This window comes from Pogona vitticeps, chromosome 4 (genome assembly GCF_051106095.1).
Source record: "Pogona vitticeps strain Pit_001003342236 chromosome 4, PviZW2.1, whole genome shotgun sequence".
NCBI classification, from domain to species: Eukaryota; Metazoa; Chordata; class Lepidosauria; order Squamata; family Agamidae; genus Pogona; species Pogona vitticeps.
Window position 1 is genome coordinate 82470302 of NC_135786.1, and position 17370 is coordinate 82487671.

A 17370-nucleotide genomic window follows, 5' to 3' on the forward strand; every position below is an offset into this window, starting at 1 on the left:
TGCCAAGCAGGAATTTGAATCCACATCTCCCAAGTCCCAATTCATCATTCCATACACGGTACCACCCAGGCTCTCAAAACATACACAAACCAAACACTTTTCAAAAATACAACAAAATGGTGTATAATTGCCACCAAGGCATCTGCTTACCAGTCAGAACAAGAATCGCATAAATCCAAAGACATTTCTGGAGGGCAGTCTCGGCAGTGCCACCGAATGCCTTGAATGGGATTGGCTCCACAGTTATCACACTGAAAACAAATTCAGCAGAGAGCTCAAAGGGTTTTCCAAAAGCAATCTCCAAAATACCAAGTCCATAAAGTCAGTATACAGAGACAACACTGCCGCTAGAAAATTAGATTAAATGAATTCTCTTGAATTCTCTTAGCCCTCAGTCTAAGCACAGAACATTTTCTTGGAATCAGATGGGGAAAAAAGACAGTGTTGGGTGTAATCAGCATACTGATAGCACCAAACCCCAAAACTCCAGATCACCTCTCCCAGCAATTTCATGTAGATCTTTAACAAATAGGGCACAGGACTGAGTCCCGAGGTACAGCAAAAACTAATGGCCAGGGTGTTGAACAGGATTCCCCCACTCTACCTTTTAAGTTTGGCCATCCAGGAAGGATCAGAACCACTGTAAAACAGTACCTACAAGACCTATTCCAGAAAAGTACCCTAGAAGGATACCATGGTCAATGGTATTGGAAACCACCAAGAGAACAGGGACACACTCCCCTGCCCAGTTCCCGGTGTAGGCCACCCACCTAGGCAACCAAAGCTATTTGTTCTGTACCCATGCCTGAAGCCAGACTGAAATGGATCTATATTCAGAAATAAGTCCCACTGACTTCAAGGGGGCTTATTCCCAGGTTTGAATAGGACTGCAGTCTGAATATATGTAAATGAAATCTTATTTTTTAGAGGAGAAAAATAGTATTCATTGGCTTGGAAATTAAGGAAGGCATATGCCTTCCAATTTCTCTCTGAGGCCTCACTGAAACACTCCATGAATGGCAAATACAGTGGTGCCTCGCATAACGATTTTAATTGGTTCAAAAAAAAAGTTATGTGAAACATCGTTATGCGAAACACCATTTTCCATAGGAATGCATTGGAAACCGGTTAATCCATTCCAATAGGCACCGATTGCCATCCTTAAGCGAAAAAACCCATAGGAAACATCGTTAAACGATACAATGTTTCCTCCATTGGAATGTATTGAAGCTGACTCAATACATTTCAATGGCTTTGCGAAGTCAATTTTTGCAAAATTAAGTGTGTCATAAAAGGGTCAAAAATGGTTTTAAATGCTTGGATTAGCTTCTGCACCCTCTAAAACGGATGCACAAGTTAATTTGGCTTTGATCTGACTTTTCGTTAATTTTTTGTGAATTTTTTCCCCCCAACTTTTGACAGCTGTCAAAATCTGACAGCTCCATTATTTCCTATGGGGGAAGAAAAAATTCACAAAAAATTAATGAAGACTCAGCAACTGTTCTAAATGCTTGGCTTCGTTAAAGGACCCCCTAAGTCGTGTGCAAACCTGATTTGGCTTTGATCTGAACTTTCGTTAATTTATGGTGGATTGTTTTCTCCCCCATAGGAAAGCATGGAGCTGTCAGATTTTGACAGGTCCATTGGTTCCTATGGGCTGAAAAAAAACAATTCACCATAAATTAATGAAAAGTCAGTTCAAAGCCAAATCAGGTTTGCACATGACTTAGGGGGTCCTCTAACGAATCCAAGCATTTAGAACCGTTTTTGACCCTTCTAAGACACTTTTTTAATTGAAAAAAGAAACATCGTTAAGTGAAGTAGGGGACCTAAAATCGCATTCGTTATGCGAAGCATGGTCCCAAACTTCGCTAAGCGAAAATCGCCCATAGGAAACATCGTTATACGGTGCATATTATTTTCTAAAAAACCACATCGTTATGCGAATTCATCGCTAAACGACGCAATCGTTAAGCGAGGCACCATTGTATATCACAAACATGTCGGCGAAGGACTTCACATTCCAGTGAATGCACCATCTAGCTGACAAAAGATATGGCCTTGTGTATCTTTACTAACCTTAAAGCCTATGTGCTGTACAAAGCCACTTTCTGCATGCATATGCAGCAGTTTCTGCTTCTTCAGCTTTTTTAGTTCAAGCAACTCTTTGTATTCTGGTAAATCTCGATATGCTACAGGAATACTTTCTTCATCCTGTTAAAAAAAGGGTGAGAGAAATTTAATTTGGAAAGTTACAGAAACAGCATGGGGGGGAAGGATGTCAGGAAAGTCATAAATTAATAACATAATTATAATAATAAAAATCCATTGCCAGATGATTAAAGGCAGGTATTTTACAGCAAGTAATTTATTTACCTTAAAAATGCAGTGAAACAGCCATTAGCATATATTTTGTCATTATGTGGTACAGCAATGAATGTATAGTAAATATGGTGAGCATATCTCATGGTTCTGTGGAGGTTGCAGTTTTCAGGCAACTCAAGGAAAGTTTCTTAGGATTTTTGGGTGACAAGATGGACAACTATCCATAAGCAGAAGAACTGAGCCAAACCACACATATTAAATATTTGTTGGCATTTAATGTGCATGTTTCTTTAAAAATAAATATGGATAGCTCCATGGGACAAGCAGATGCTGATAACAACTGTCAAGGTTAGAGGAGGCCAGGATGAATATTTAACTTTTGCCTTATGTGCTTAGTTTCCAAGAAAATTCCTTTTTCTAAAGATGCTATCTGCAAGGAAATCCCATGACACCAATAGATTATTTCTACCCACAGCAAATGTCAGCTTCAGAAAAGAAAAGCTTTTCCACTTCGAATTCAAGCATGGGATGAAACGATGTTCACCACTTCCCTTTCTATGTGTGACTTCATACTGACTGGGGGGGGGGGGCATGTAATTTATATAAATGTAATTTTGGCATTTTTCTGAACATTGAGAACAAAAATTAGAAAGAACTAAAGAATGGAAATATTCTCACAACACCCCCCCCCCCAAATGAGTCAATTAATCAATTCTACAATTAAAAGGCTAAGTCTGACCACTACATCTAGTGTAAAAAAGATAAAGGAAACAGGACAAATTTTTAGTTTCTGAAGCCCACATAAATGTGCAAGGCGTTACACCTGGCAATAGGCAATTATCTCATTCAGTTGTGCAATCAATCATGCAATTCCCATTGCCATACGACAAGCCAGGGGAGAGGATTTTCCCCAACAGTGTGACTAAGAATACTGAATACAAGTAGGGAGAAACTGGAACAAGTCCTACCAAACAATCATGTGTGATTTTACATCAGTCACTTTAACCCCACCTCAGAGGGTTATTGCAAGGATAAAATGGGAGAAGACTTTATAAGCCTCTTCCAAGTCCTGAGAAGACAGACGGAAATTTCTTGTAAGATGGGATGAACTTATCCTAGAATAAAATGTCTGCACCTGCAACTCAGCAATGAATTACTTGGTTCTTCATCACTCTTTAAATGTACATTCTCTCAACATTGTTATAACTGGTATCAATAGACATATCTGAATATCTAATGTGCTTTTACTGATGCTTATAATGCATAATTAGTGTGCAAAAGTATTTCTCTTACTTCAGTCTACCCAGGAGACATACGCCCTGCTGCTTTCCCACCCATCTTTTCTCTTTATCAAAAATACACTGCTTGGCCACAGAGGTGGACTATCGCATCGTCTACTCTGCCCCCCCCAATAAATAAATGAGTAATAGGAACAAATAATTTAAAAAAAACCTTCTGCATGCACACTTCCAGAATTCATTTCTCTGTTCAGAAGCAATTTTGGTGAGGATGCAAGAGAGGCCCCTTTCTGGCTGCTGCTCTCAGGCTATCCAACTCTGTAAAGGAAGGCTAGGTTGACCACCTCCCTGTTATCCTAGCAAACAATGACCTTTCTCATCAGGCAGGCTCTTAGGAACAACATTGGGTACTTAAGAAGGAGTTTGAATAAGGGATGCTATATATCTTTAAACTGTGCTGAAATTCTATAATGCAATGTTTATTTTAACATATGTTTAGTACGATTTTAATATAATTTTTGTGAGGTTTTAATAACTAGTAAGCTTGTAACTGAGAGAAAATGCAGTATACAGCAAAATGATAAACTAAAGAACCCCAACAAAAACAAAACAAAAAGAACAGCCAACAAACATTTAGCTCACATAAAACAGCTACACAATTTTCTAAAAAGAAATGTTCATCATTATGTTTGGAATAAAACACAAATGATATAGTAATTGAGCAAAGAAATTCATCTAATCTGATTAGTCATTATCTGAGACATGTCTCTTTTCAAAAAAATCACAGAGAAGAGGAAAGTGAGATAGTGACTTGACTAAAGTTAACCACACATACAAAAATAAATAAATAAAAATAAAAAATTAAAATTAAATTGCTTGCTGCATCAGAATTTGCACCTGGCCTCCATTCTTCTTAATCAGGGGTTACCCTTAATCAGGGTTTACCACATGCAGTAAACAGAAAATGCCCATAATTGTTAGAATGTTCTCATGAACTGATATGTAGGTTACCAGACTGAGTTACATGTCAAAAATACATTTATGTCTTGGAAGCTCAACTCTCTCAAGAAGAAAAAAAAACATAACACATAACACAGATGCACCCAGCACAAAACAAAGTTTCCAGTTTATAGTACAGTACTGCCTAATTCAGATTTTTCCAACCACCAAGTAACTCAGTTTACCACAAAGAATGCATAAACATTAAATATTAACAAACAGTATTAGAATTACACCAGAATCCAAATAAAGTATTTTTTGAAGACAGGGACTGCTAGGATAAAAAGACAACTGAACACTAATGATCAGGCTTGTACTAATCTATACTTTCATCCTTTCACCTGGTAGCAGACTTTAATCATCATACAGCAGGTATTTCACTCTGCAGCTGAGTTAGGGCTGCTATAGGAGTATATGTTTATTTTTGCTTTAGACTGAACTTTGCTACTGGAACAAAATTCCAATGCTGCTCTGCTAGCAGCTCTGCAGCAAAACCCTAAGCTGCTAATGCTCTTAGGCTGTTTTTGTAACCTACAAGAAAAGCCAGCTGTTCCTATCATCCTGCTAGAAATGATGGCTGGGATCCAAGCCAAAATAAAGCATCACGTTGTTAACACATAGAAACTTTTAAGCTCTGTCACATAAAACTGACTTACACAGTGACATCATTGATCTATCTAGCTGAACACTGTCTACACTGATGTCCCACCTGCTCTTCAGCCCTTTTCACTGTACTTTCAAGGGACTGAATTGGCTGTTAGGTAAATGCTGCAGGGGGGAAAAGTTACCCAAAAATTGCAGCACACAGAATCACTTCATTTCATGCTGAAGAACCTACTTCTGTTACCTACACAGATTCTTTTTGAGCTTCCATGTATTTTAAGCGTAACCATGTACACCTTATTTTCAATATCTATTTACAGTTAAAAAACACACCGATGGTTCCTCATCTGCTGCATTAGCCATATGACTGTGAAAACTGGATCTGTCATCATCTTCATCCATATATACAGGAGGTTCATGAGATGTCATGAAAGTTGAGGGCTTGAAAAGATGTTTGTTCAGAGGATGTTGCCGTCTACCGGAGGACTGCAACAGAAACGAAAGGAAACTATCAGTTAGATGATGTTAATAGAAAATCAGGATCATACCATTGGTAAACCATCACAAAACTGGATTACTTTTTTAACGGCTTCTTTTAAAAAAAAAAAAACTGCACACAGTTTCTAATTTTCAAATTAAGGATATTCTCTACATTGTGCCAAAGTATTATGAAACAAGTTATATTTAAATAATGGTTCTTCTCTCACTCATTCAGAAAGGCTGATTAAATAATATAAATGTGAATAATTGGCATTTCTTGAAAAGGTTTGTCTTTTGCAGTAACAGCTGTATCTCTGGATCAAGATGGCATTACCAGAGAAATCCATTTGGTGTCTGTGAATTTCGTTGTATGGGTATACTGTGTATATACTTACAATGACAATAAATTATATATTATATATTATATATTATTATTATTATTATTATTATTATATTGGATCCTCTCTCCCTTAACATTCAAGTTGACAAATCTTTGACTATATGTGCCAGTTGATGGATTAACTGGGGTGTGGCTTGGATGCTTGCATCATACCAAAAAAAGAAAGAAAGAAAGAAAAAGAAAGAATTCTTAAAACAAGCAAATACTTTTCTCTATTTGGGCATGATGGAAACACCTGAGCATGCGATGTGCACTCCCTACTACCACATCTAGGCAGGCAGAAAAATATATTGACTCTGGGACTGGAAGTCTGTTTGTCTTTGGAGTACTGAACCTTATGTTAAAAATGTGCCACAGGTGAGTTACAGTTTTAGTTGGGTTTTTTCCTGGGTTTTTATCTTTTCCCTACAGAATGCTGTGTGCTGGCTCCCAGAGCAACATCCATTATGTGATGTAGATTTTGGGAGCAATCGCTGAGAATCTTGCAATTTGATGCCAATTCCAGAGACTTCAGGGCTTTCAGAGTCGGTATATCAGAGCTGAAAGAAAGTGAAATCTCCATAAGTGCCTTCTTAAAGCTTTTACCACTGGAACCATTTGTATGTCAACACTGTGAGACTCTTGGAATCAAGAACTGATTGGTTCATTTAGGTTTCCTTGAATCAGTAGCCTTTGATTTTGTTGATGTCAAAAGCATTTTTGACGTCAGTGACTGTGGTCTTGCTTTTTCTACAAATGGTTGTTCCAAGTCAGAGTTTGATGTAGCCTGATCTCAGGTTGCCTTGACTTCAGATTTATGATGTCAATCAAGGAGATTTCAAAAAAGCCTTTGATCTTGTCTGTATAGTAGAGGGTTGCTCTTAACTTGGAGCTGGACAAGGACTTTGATGCTGAGCAGGCATGTTTCTGGGTCATGTGCTGGTGAGGCTCCAGGGACTTCTGTACAAATGGCTGCTGTTTTCCATGCTGAGAAGGCTGATACTGTGTATATGGGAGGCTTGGCATTGTGCCTCGATATGAGACCAAGTGTCCCATTTTGTGCACCCTCTGCATACCAGGGTATGGTGAAGGAAACAGCCATTCTGCATCCACATAATATTAATGCAGGGCAACATAAAATAAGGGCGTGGGTAGAAATTCTCCCCTGTTGGCACATGCCTAAATGGAACTAGAGTTGGCATATTTAGTTGAGACCCTGACACCAATGGGTGTTGTGCCTCTGAATCCGATGACAATGATTGGGAGCAGGTTGCAACACTTTGCTTACTGGCTTGTTGTCTCTGGGAATGCTTCTTATTCTTTGGGGTCTGCGTGGATACAGGCTCACATTCTGACAACTGAGTCAAAGGATTCCAAGCTGGCAAGTATGTTAGAAGTGGAGAGATGCTGGGAAAGTGATGTGAAGTTCTTCTTGGTGCTTCGCCTTTGAGATGGAAGGTTCTGGAGTCAGGAGGGGGGGGGACCACTACCAACAAAGGCTGTTTTCCTGGCTTGGATATGTTTTTTGCTTTCTTCGGTTGTGGTTTATCCAAAAGCTAAGGTGTTGGGTTTTGAATTGGATGTTGTTGAGGTCATATCTTTAGGTGGTGACTGTTGTGATATTGCTGCTGTCTGTGGAATTAAATAGTGTGTGGCACTGGCCTGCCCATTGGTCCCTGAACACGAATTTAGAACAAAATTTACAGATTGAGATGGATGGTTTTGGAATTTTCTTTGAGAAAGTGTTGATCATTTGGAGTGACCTCTCCCCAAGGAAATAATTTGAGTCTGGACTGCCTGTTCTTTATGGAAAACTTTGTAAATTTTTAAAATTTAGCAGAACTGTGTCTGGTGTCCCTCTCCTAGACACTAGAGGCACTTAAAGAGTGTTTCCCTGTTAGAGGGATCTTATTTTTGCAGGTGTCACACTTTTTAACAGGATCATAGATGCCATAAAAGGTCAGGAAATGAACAACAAATAGTGTATTATTTTAAAAATATGCAACAAAAAGTGTGTATGTGTCTGTGTGTGTGTTAGGGGGTTTAAATTAGTAAACAACTGGGCTAACAGGGAAAAAAACTATTCAACAAACTTGAGGTAAGTAGACTCTAGATCAAGGGTGGGCAATTAATTTCTATAGGAGGCCACGTGAAAAATCTGAACTGTGAGCTCTGGCTCACTCAGCGGCAACGGGTGGGCCGGACAGGAGAGACAAATGGCAGGCTGGACAAGAGCAGCTCTCTGGCTGTATGTGGTCTGTGGGATGCACTTTGCCCAGATCTGCTCTAGATCAGTGGTTCTTAACCTTTGTTACTCAAGTGTTTTTGAACTGCAACTCCCAGAAACCTCAGCCAGCAGAGCTGATGGTGAAGGCTTCTGGGAGTCGCAGTCCAAAAACATCTGAGTAACAAAGGTTAAGAACCAGTGCTCTAGATGACCAATGAAGTGCCACTTCAGCAGCAGGCAAAATGGAATTGAGAATTAACTTTTGGATGAAGGAGCAAATGCTGGGTGTTAGGGTGGTGCTAAAAACTTTCTAGCTCTGGAAGATTCCAAGGACATCTGTGCAGGAGCAGGGCAACCCATTACGGCGAATCAGAGAGACCATGAAGAACATACATATATCCCTACATCTTGTCTGCAGCATAGGCTATATACTTAAAATTATGTGGCTTTAGAAAACAAAGGCACATCATTATCATTATTCAATAGTTTGAATCTGCATAGTTCATTGAAGACATGGGTTGATACAGCATAGCTTCTAAGTCCCCAGTGGCCTCATTGTAAACCCTATCATGTTTCTACAACTCAGCATTTTTTTAAAAAACTTTTTGTTCAAAAAAATCCTCTTATGCCTTGCAAATGGTGTCAGAAGCAATTCTGCAAGACTTTGGTCCTACTAGATCACAGTCTTCCTTGAAAAGTTGTGCGCAGCCTTTGGCTTTTTGGAATTGTCCACATCATTCCAGGAGAATTTGATCAGTCTGCTTTCCTTGCTGAGTGGAGTTGTAAGAAATGCACAGAGTGGTGACTGAGATCCTGTATGGTATCCAACAATTCATTATCCTCTTCTGGTTCCTGATTCAGCAAGGATTTATGATGAGTTGGTGGAGTGCTTAACAGCAGCACAAGACATACGTCTGGGGAATGAGCAGTCAACTTTTCTGAGGAATTGAGAAGTGCTGCCTTGCTAAACAGAATTGGAAACACGAATTCTACTCCAGTTTCTTTTTATCGTTGTTATGGTAAAAATGAATAATCGAAAGAGCAAGGGCCTCTTGCATGCACCATTCAGAATGTGTGTTCTTATTTTATTGTTATAACTCACCATTCAAGCTGTTGATTACAGCTTATATGCTTTTTTTTTCTACAGAAACCCCTCCTCTAATGTAATAAAGGGATGCCTAAGGTTCCAGCTTAATAAGCAAATAGCAACAACCTAATTGACAGAGTTCTAGATGAACTCAGCAGAGCAATTAGGAAGCACAATCTTTTTGAGCTGATGAGAGCAGTTAGAATGGAATTCTCTGGTTCCTGTTGCCATCTGATGGTCACAGTCAGAAAGGCACAGTATCAAGACTGTACTTCATTTTCATGTGAAAGTGAAAGGAATTCAACTAGAATTGTTACTCTACATCATAGTTTCCCAAAGTGGTCTATATGAACCCCCAGGGGTTGATTTTGACTTGCAGGGCGTCCACGTCAGAGAAAAAAAAATTAGGGGTGCACGAGATGTAAATAAGGGTCTATGTGAGCAGATCCCTTTAGGCAGATCATAATAAATATTTAGGGGATCCGTAATTACAACAGATTCTGTGTACATAATATTTCATAATGTTATTTAATTAAGTACTATGTACTATCTGCATTGTGGTGTGCTACATTCATGTGTAAGTTCATAATATTATTGGTAAAATTTTATGGTAAATGTCGGGGTGTTGTAAATGGGATTGACAATTTTTGTCATTTCTCACTACTGAGCTATACGGGCACGGTCTACGAAAAACAAGTAAGTCAGCAAGTTCTACGGGGCAAAAAAGTTTGGGAACCTATGTTCTACATCCTTCTGCATTGTGCTGCAACTCCATACTCAATAGCACTGTTTTACTACCAGTTTGTTCTGATGGGACAGTGGCTGGCATGTAAAGGCTTCCAGGAATCATGGCAAGGTATCTGCCAGTCACATGAATATCTACACTACTGATACCCGTAACAGGAAACCATGCACATCTTTATTGAAATGAATTTTTATTTGGTTTCTTGTGACATTATCATGACTATTTTATTCTTTGTTTTCAGATTTAGAGGCATGTTTCCCCGTTAAATCATTTCTACAGTAAGACTGAAAAGATAACACTAAGGAAGACAAGAGGATGTTTTCTGCAGAGACACACAGGAACAAAGGATAAAGAAATTAAATCAGGAAGGAGGAAAGAAATAATTACAACTGGTAAGAGAAATATATGAGAACAAAAATTATATAAGACAAGTGTTAAAGCATTAAATTCTATCCTAAAGGAAGGCAGGAAAAGTAATTTAGGTCACTCTGTTGCTCGTTGTGGTAGCAGAAGATAAGCCAATATTGGAGGCCTACTCCAACCAAAGAGAGAACATCACACTCCTGTTGTAAAAATGCACAAATAAAACTACTGATGGAATTGATTTAAACAAAGCTCTTAAATTCATCATTCATCATTTAATTATTCATCATTTAATTATTTTAATAGCCAAGAAACTTTTAATCAAGTTTCAAATTTAAATCTGCTCACAGGACAAACTGTGAAATTGCAAACTTCTTTGTGACTTTCTGAAAACACATCAAGATACTAAACAAAATAACTTATTTAAAAACTATGGCAATTCTGCACTTTTCTTAGTAAGAAACTCAGTGAGACGTACTTCTGAGTAGGCACAAAATATGCTTAAATATACAGAAGGAATGTTTTGATCTCAGGGATCACCTTTTCCTCATAAAGAAGAGGATCTCCTTTTCAAATCTGTCATGTAAAGAGAAGGGATGACACACTTACTACTCTCCCTCTCCTAACGCTTTCAAGGTCAACACTGTCCTAGATGTCTAAACTCTAAATTATGTTAGAGTGTTGAATTATCATGATACAGTTGGAACACACTCTCTGTTCCCAGTACAGTGGTGCCCTGCATAGCGTCGATAATCCATTCCGGAAAAATCGTCGCTATATGGATTTGCCGCTATGCGGAACAAAAAAGCCCGTAGAAACGCATTAAAACACGATTAATGTGTTCCTATGGGCTTCAAACTCACCGTTCAGCAAAGATCCTCCATAGCGGGGCCATTTTCGCTGCCTGTTAAGCGAGGAATCCGTCCCAGAAAACAGCGGGCGGCCATTTTGAAACTGCCGATCAGCTGTTAAAAAAGCATTGCTTTGCAATGATCGGTTCCCCACAACCGATCATGGCAAAGCACTGCCAGCCAGCCAGCCAGCCCCGGACTACGCCTGACCTCCTTGGCGGGGCTGTCCCAGGGTGCAGATGGACGGGCCGGAGGGTCTTTCTCTGGCAAGCGAGGGCTCGGAGGCAGGCAGCCGCCCAGGGCGGGAAGAGGTGTGCCACCCACCCGCTGCTTGCCAGCCAGCCAGCCAACCAGCCCGGGAGACACCCGGCCTCCTTGGACGGCGAGTGGCGGGCTTGGAGGCAGGCAGCCACCTGGGGTGGGAAGGGGCGCCACCCACCCGCCACTCATCAGCCAGCCCGGGAGACACCCAGCCTCCTTGGACGGCGAGCGGTGGGCTCGGAGGCAGGCAGCCGTCCCGGGCGGGGAGGGGCGCGCCAGCCACCCACCGCTCGCCAGCCAGCCTGGGAGACACCCGGCCTCCTTGGATGGCGCTCGGAGGCAGGCAGCCGTCCCGGGCGCGAAGGGGCACGCCACCCACCTGCTGCTCACCAGCCAGCCAGCCCAGGAGACACCCAGCCTCCTTGGATGGCGCTCGGAGGCAGGCAGCCGCCCAGGGCGGGAAGAGGTGCGCCATCCACCTGCTGCTCGCCAGCCAGCCAGCCAGCCTGGGAGACACCCAGCCTCCTTGGATGGCGCTTGGAGGCAGGCAGCCGCCCGGGGCGGGAATGGGCGCACCACCCACCGCCAGCCCGGACGCCCAGTCTCCTTGGTGGGGCACAGACGGGGCGAGGAGGGGGTCTCTGGCACGCCGACCCCCGTCCAGCCGCTGCCGCCCTGATCCCAGTCCCCGGCGGGCACCTCCTCCTTTGCAGCGCCTCCTGCCGCGACTGTTCTCTGGCTTGGTGCCCCAGGGGTGCACGTGGGGATCAGGGCCAGGCCCTTCGCCCCTCCTTCCCTCCCTCCTCCCAAGGCGCCAATCCAGAGCGTCCCCGCTCCCCCCCTCTCACCATCCCCTATTTATGCAAGAGCTCTGGGGGGGAGCATGCGGCGCCGATCAGCTGTTTAAAAAGCATTGCTTTGCCATGATCGGTTCCCCAAGCAGGGAACCGATCCTCGCAAAGTGAAATTCCTCCATAGGGAACATCGGAAAGTGATCGCAAAAGCGATCGCAAAATCTTCATCGCAAAGCGATTTCATCGTTATACGAAGCAATCGCTATGCGAGGCACCACTGTAGTTTCATTTATAGAAGATGTGGGCAATATACAGACCACAAGCCATATGTACTACCCATTGGGTTCCCAGTACAGTGGTACCTCGCAAGACGATTACCATGCAAAACAGTTTTTACGCTAGACGCTACTTTTTGTGATTGCTATAGCGATTCGGTTTTTCCTATGGGGAATTTCGCTGGACGATGATTTGGTCTGTGCTTCGCAGACCGTTTTTTCGCAAGATGATGATTTTTACAGCTGATCAGCGGCTTCGCAAAATGGCTTCCCTATGGGCGATCTTCGCAAAACAGGTGTTTTCGGGACCAATGCTTCGCAAGACAGCGATTTAAACAGCTGATCGGCGCTTCGCAAAATGGGCGATTTTCACTGGACGATGACTATTTCCCCCCATTGGAACGCATTAAATGGGTTTTAATCCATTCCAATGGGGAAACGCTTTTCGCTAGATGATATTTTCACAAGACAGCGATTTCAATGGAACGGATTAACATTGTCTAGCGAGGCACCACTGTAGTGCTGCTTCCACAACCACTATATTTCCACTGAGAACAGGGAATGTGCTCCTTCTTTCCCAGTGGAAACAGTTCTAGCAGGCTATGAGCGGCATGAATTTGCTGGGAAACAAGGCAGATACTCCCCACATGCCATGCTACCTAATACTATGTGGTAAATCTGACTCTGGCAGCACAGAAATGGTGGCAGGGCATATCCAATATGCCAGTGGCAAGAGCTGCCTGACACTGGCATAGAAGTTGAAAAGCACAGAGGTAAAAATTAAGCGCTGTGAAATCCCACAGGCTTACAGACAACGGGCTAGGATGAATCCCTCAGTAACTCCTTCTGAAACTATCCGTAAGAAAAAAATAGAGCCACCACAAAACAATCTACTGCCAACCACCAAGTGGCCCAAGAAAATACAATATTCAATTGTATGGGAAACACTGATAGTTCCAATCACAAACTTCCCTGTTTCTCTCCCAGAAAAGGTAATCTACACAAGGTGCCAACAACATTTTAGTCCTAAAGCCAGGCATAAATCCAGATTTAGATGGATCCAGATAAGCAGTTCCATCTGGGAGCAAATAGAATTACCGGTAAGTCTCTAAAACTTGCTTGAAATTGTTACTTCATGGTGAAACCACTGACACTTCCAAATAATTATTTTAAAATGTGGAGTGCCAAAACTCTTCTGTTCAAAAAGGGACAACCTACTGCCATTGTGAGGCAGGATGGAACAAATACCTTATTTAAAGAAAAAAAAACCAATAACACCATTTTGACCACCAAATGAACCAAACCACCTTTGGTTGCACTTATAAGCTTGCATAAGTAAGAATCAAGGAAGCATATGGATGACATAACCACTCATGACAAAACTATTCATGTTTTTATAACTGAATTAGGGTGTAAAGAATATCTTATAAAGTTAACTGTGGCTTGTTTTCCCAATCATGCAAAGGAAAAATCAAATAATGTTTCCAGGTGTGAAGAAACTCAGAAATTGGGAAACATGGAATCCATTTTGGAAAATCAGAATTCTCTGTGAAAGCCTGATAAAAACTACCTGAGAATTTTAACAGTAAGTGCCCCCCCCCCCGGTTACAAGGAGGGGGCAACACCTGCAGCTTTGAAAGAAGCCTTCTTAGCCAAGCCAGATGTTTCCCTAGTACCACACTAATCAGGAAATTATTTAATCAGTATGAAGGAAGGGGGACAGAAAATGCTCTCATTTTGCTGAACATTTGAGGGAACTCAAAGTCTGATCGGTGGACCATTTGGAAGGGTCTATAACAGGACATTTGAAAGAAGTTCAAAAGTTACTTTAAGTGGCCCGGTTTACCTCTCTGGTGATGCTATGCTCAGTTGCTGTCCTGCTATGCCTTGCTGTAAAGAATGCACTCTGTGAATGCTTCAGAACTATATTGGCTCTACACAATGTGTGATAGATCACTTTAGCTTTTTTTAATTGTCTTGTGTGTTTTACTGATTGCTTTAGCTTTGTCTCAATTATCTTTTTTGATCCAATTCCTTTCTGAAACATCTTGTCTTTCTGCTGTCTTAAACAAAATATAAAAGCTTCCTCAACCATCTGGTTTTTTTGGCTCAAGGGCTTATGACACTAATTAAAGGTCTTGAACTGATCAGCTACTTGGAGTTTTGGTACCTCTGTGAGTGTAGTGGTAGCTCTGCCGTGCAAGGAGGACATAATGAACCTAAGTGCCTTGTGGATTTTTTGACTCCCTGGAGGCACTGTCTATTCTGAGAAGTCTGGGGTGCTGGGATGCACATTATCAGGCTGGTTCCACAGTCCTAACCCACAACAGACTCTCCTGGGTTCACCCACCTTAGGGCAAGCAAGCAGTGTAGTGTGACTAAGAATGTATTGGTTCTGGATAACTGTTACAGCATGTGTAGGTCTTTCATTCATATACAAGCTTATAAAGACTAAAATAGTCAATGAAATTATCCTGGCATAATAAAAACTCACAAGAAGATTCTCATTTTATAAAAAACAGCCATGCTAACAGATTATTATTACTATACAAATAAAAACAAGTCTTAGTGCTGGTAGATCATCTTGCTTTTCACAACTGTATCTGAATCTGAATGCCAAAACAAATATGAAGTCTTGTAGTTTACCTTTTTGGAGTACAAATATAAGTTTGGAGTTCTGCCTGGAACAGGAATGCCAGCTTTAGTCAGTTTTATGAAATACTTCTGCACCCTGCTGGCAACCTGAAAGAAAAGGAAAAATAAGTTATATTTATCTCACACAAACAATCTCTAAACATTAAAATCTGTGTCTAAAAACTTATCATTTCCATCAAAAAGGTATAAATATGCAAGGATAACATCTCATGGTGCTACGCTAAACTATTAATAGAGATTTAGCAGATGATATTTACATTGGAAATTAATTAATCACTCATACATCCCTGAGCTGTCACGCTGTTCCTTATGCTTAAAGCAATGTTCTCCTCTCTGTACACAAGGACACTTCACTCTCCTCTTCTAATCCTTCCTTTAAGACTAATTTCATTAAAAGAGCTTTCCCTTTTTGTCCACTTGGCAAACTCCAACTACTACTCCAGCCCGCTAACTTTGGCTGAAATCTGTGTTAAGAGCAATGTCATTTTTATGCCCAATAAAACCTAGTAAATATTGCTGGTGCTTTAAACAAATCAACAGTATAAGTAAAAAATCCATACTTGTATGTTCTATGAAAATTGAAAGTAATAAAAAGTTGCACAGGTATTATATTTTTCTTTCTGGTTTAAAGGAAATCAAGTAGAAATCAGGAACAACAAAAAAGCTCCACTGCCTCCAAACCAATATATCTAGCTGCTACACCAACCCTTTTCAAAAGCCATATCTGAGATAACCTTGTGATAAATACAACAGAATTGAGCAAGAAGGCCCCAGTGAAGATACAGGTGGAGTACGGATGAGACAGTGACCATCAGTTCACTAGCTAGAATATTCCATATGTTATTTTGCTTAGCAGTCAGATCTATTGATTGGATTATACCAAAAAAAGAGAGGAAAACACACATTTCCATTACCTGCTTTGCAGTTCTGTTTCCCAGTTCATCAGCAATTTTCTGCCATCGCCGAGATTCTACTTCTTCTGGTGGATACTTCAACAATAATTGTTCAAGCTTTTTCTGAAATAATTACAAAGAAAATCAGAAACAAATATCCATCTTTCACATAAGTTTTTTAAATGTACAATGCAAAACTCAGATGAATGAACACTGTATAGTTAAATAATGGGCAAAATCCTCTTGTGTAAAATTATGCTGGTATAAACCAGATCCAGTGACAGAAATAATTTAAACTCATAAGTTTAAACTAATTTAAACCCTAACTCCTTTCAGGTTTTCCTTAGGGCTCCCTTTCATCCTGGGGAGTCATGGCTGAATTGCCACTGATGGGACTGGGACTATCATCAGTGACCAGTGGCTATTTTTCACCATTAAAGACTTCCCCGGGGTCAAAAGGGAGCCTAAGCAGCCTGAAAACCTGAAAAGGGGGTTGGACAGGAAGCTTTCAATTAGTTTAAATTAATTACGTCTTGCACCGGATTCAGTTTATGCTGGCGTAACTTTATGCAACAGGATTTTGCCCTATATATACATGCTATATATAGACACACAGAGATACCCGGGGGGGGGGGGACAGACAAATACATATTCTCTCTTTCTTGTGTTTGGCTAATTTTCCCTTACCTGTTCTTCTACAGTCCACAGCTGGTTAAAAGTTTCAGGTTTGGTCTCATCACAAAGCCGTCCTCTTATCATCTGTTTAAATACAGCATAAAACAATATGCAAGTTTTGGTGAGTTGCTGTAACTGGATTTCACTCAAATAAAAATGATTAAATTGTTTCACAATTTATCCTTCAATGAATCATGAGGCAAATCAGCTAGTATTTTATCATATTAAAATTATCTATAGTAAGAACTGGGATGGTGTAGGCACCCTTCAGTCTCAAGAGACTATGGTAACATGCTCTGAATAGAGGACTTGGAACAGCATCTAGTGTGGCTGAGAAGGCCAATTTGAGAGTGACAATCCCTTCCACACTGAAGAGAGATACAATCTGTCCCCTGTCCAGCTCCCTGGTTTTGCTGCTTTTGAGACTGCCTCTTTGCCTCAGCCTGCTGAACACGTGTCTCTTCAAATTGGGAGAGGCCGTGCTGCACCACCTGCCTCCAGGCTGAACGCTTAGATGTCA

General features: G+C 41.0%; 1 protein-coding gene across 4 annotated transcripts in view; it reads right to left on the reverse strand.

Annotated features, from left to right (window-relative positions):
* The window catches only part of ZZZ3 (zinc finger ZZ-type containing 3), a 73950-nt gene that overhangs the window by 1803 nt on the left and 54777 nt on the right, over positions 1-17370 (reverse strand). For all 4 annotated transcript variants that reach the window (XM_020794673.3, XM_072997815.2, XM_020794672.3 and 1 more), the window contains exons 6-11: positions 16863-16934; positions 16197-16298; positions 15274-15369; positions 5499-5651; positions 2080-2214; positions 151-251 (exon numbers count right to left, since the gene is read on the reverse strand). In XM_020794673.3, the coding sequence (XP_020650332.1) occupies positions 151-251; positions 2080-2214; positions 5499-5651; positions 15274-15369; positions 16197-16298; positions 16863-16934 (659 nt within the window). The remainder of the gene's footprint in view (positions 1-150; positions 252-2079; positions 2215-5498; positions 5652-15273; positions 15370-16196; positions 16299-16862; positions 16935-17370) is intronic.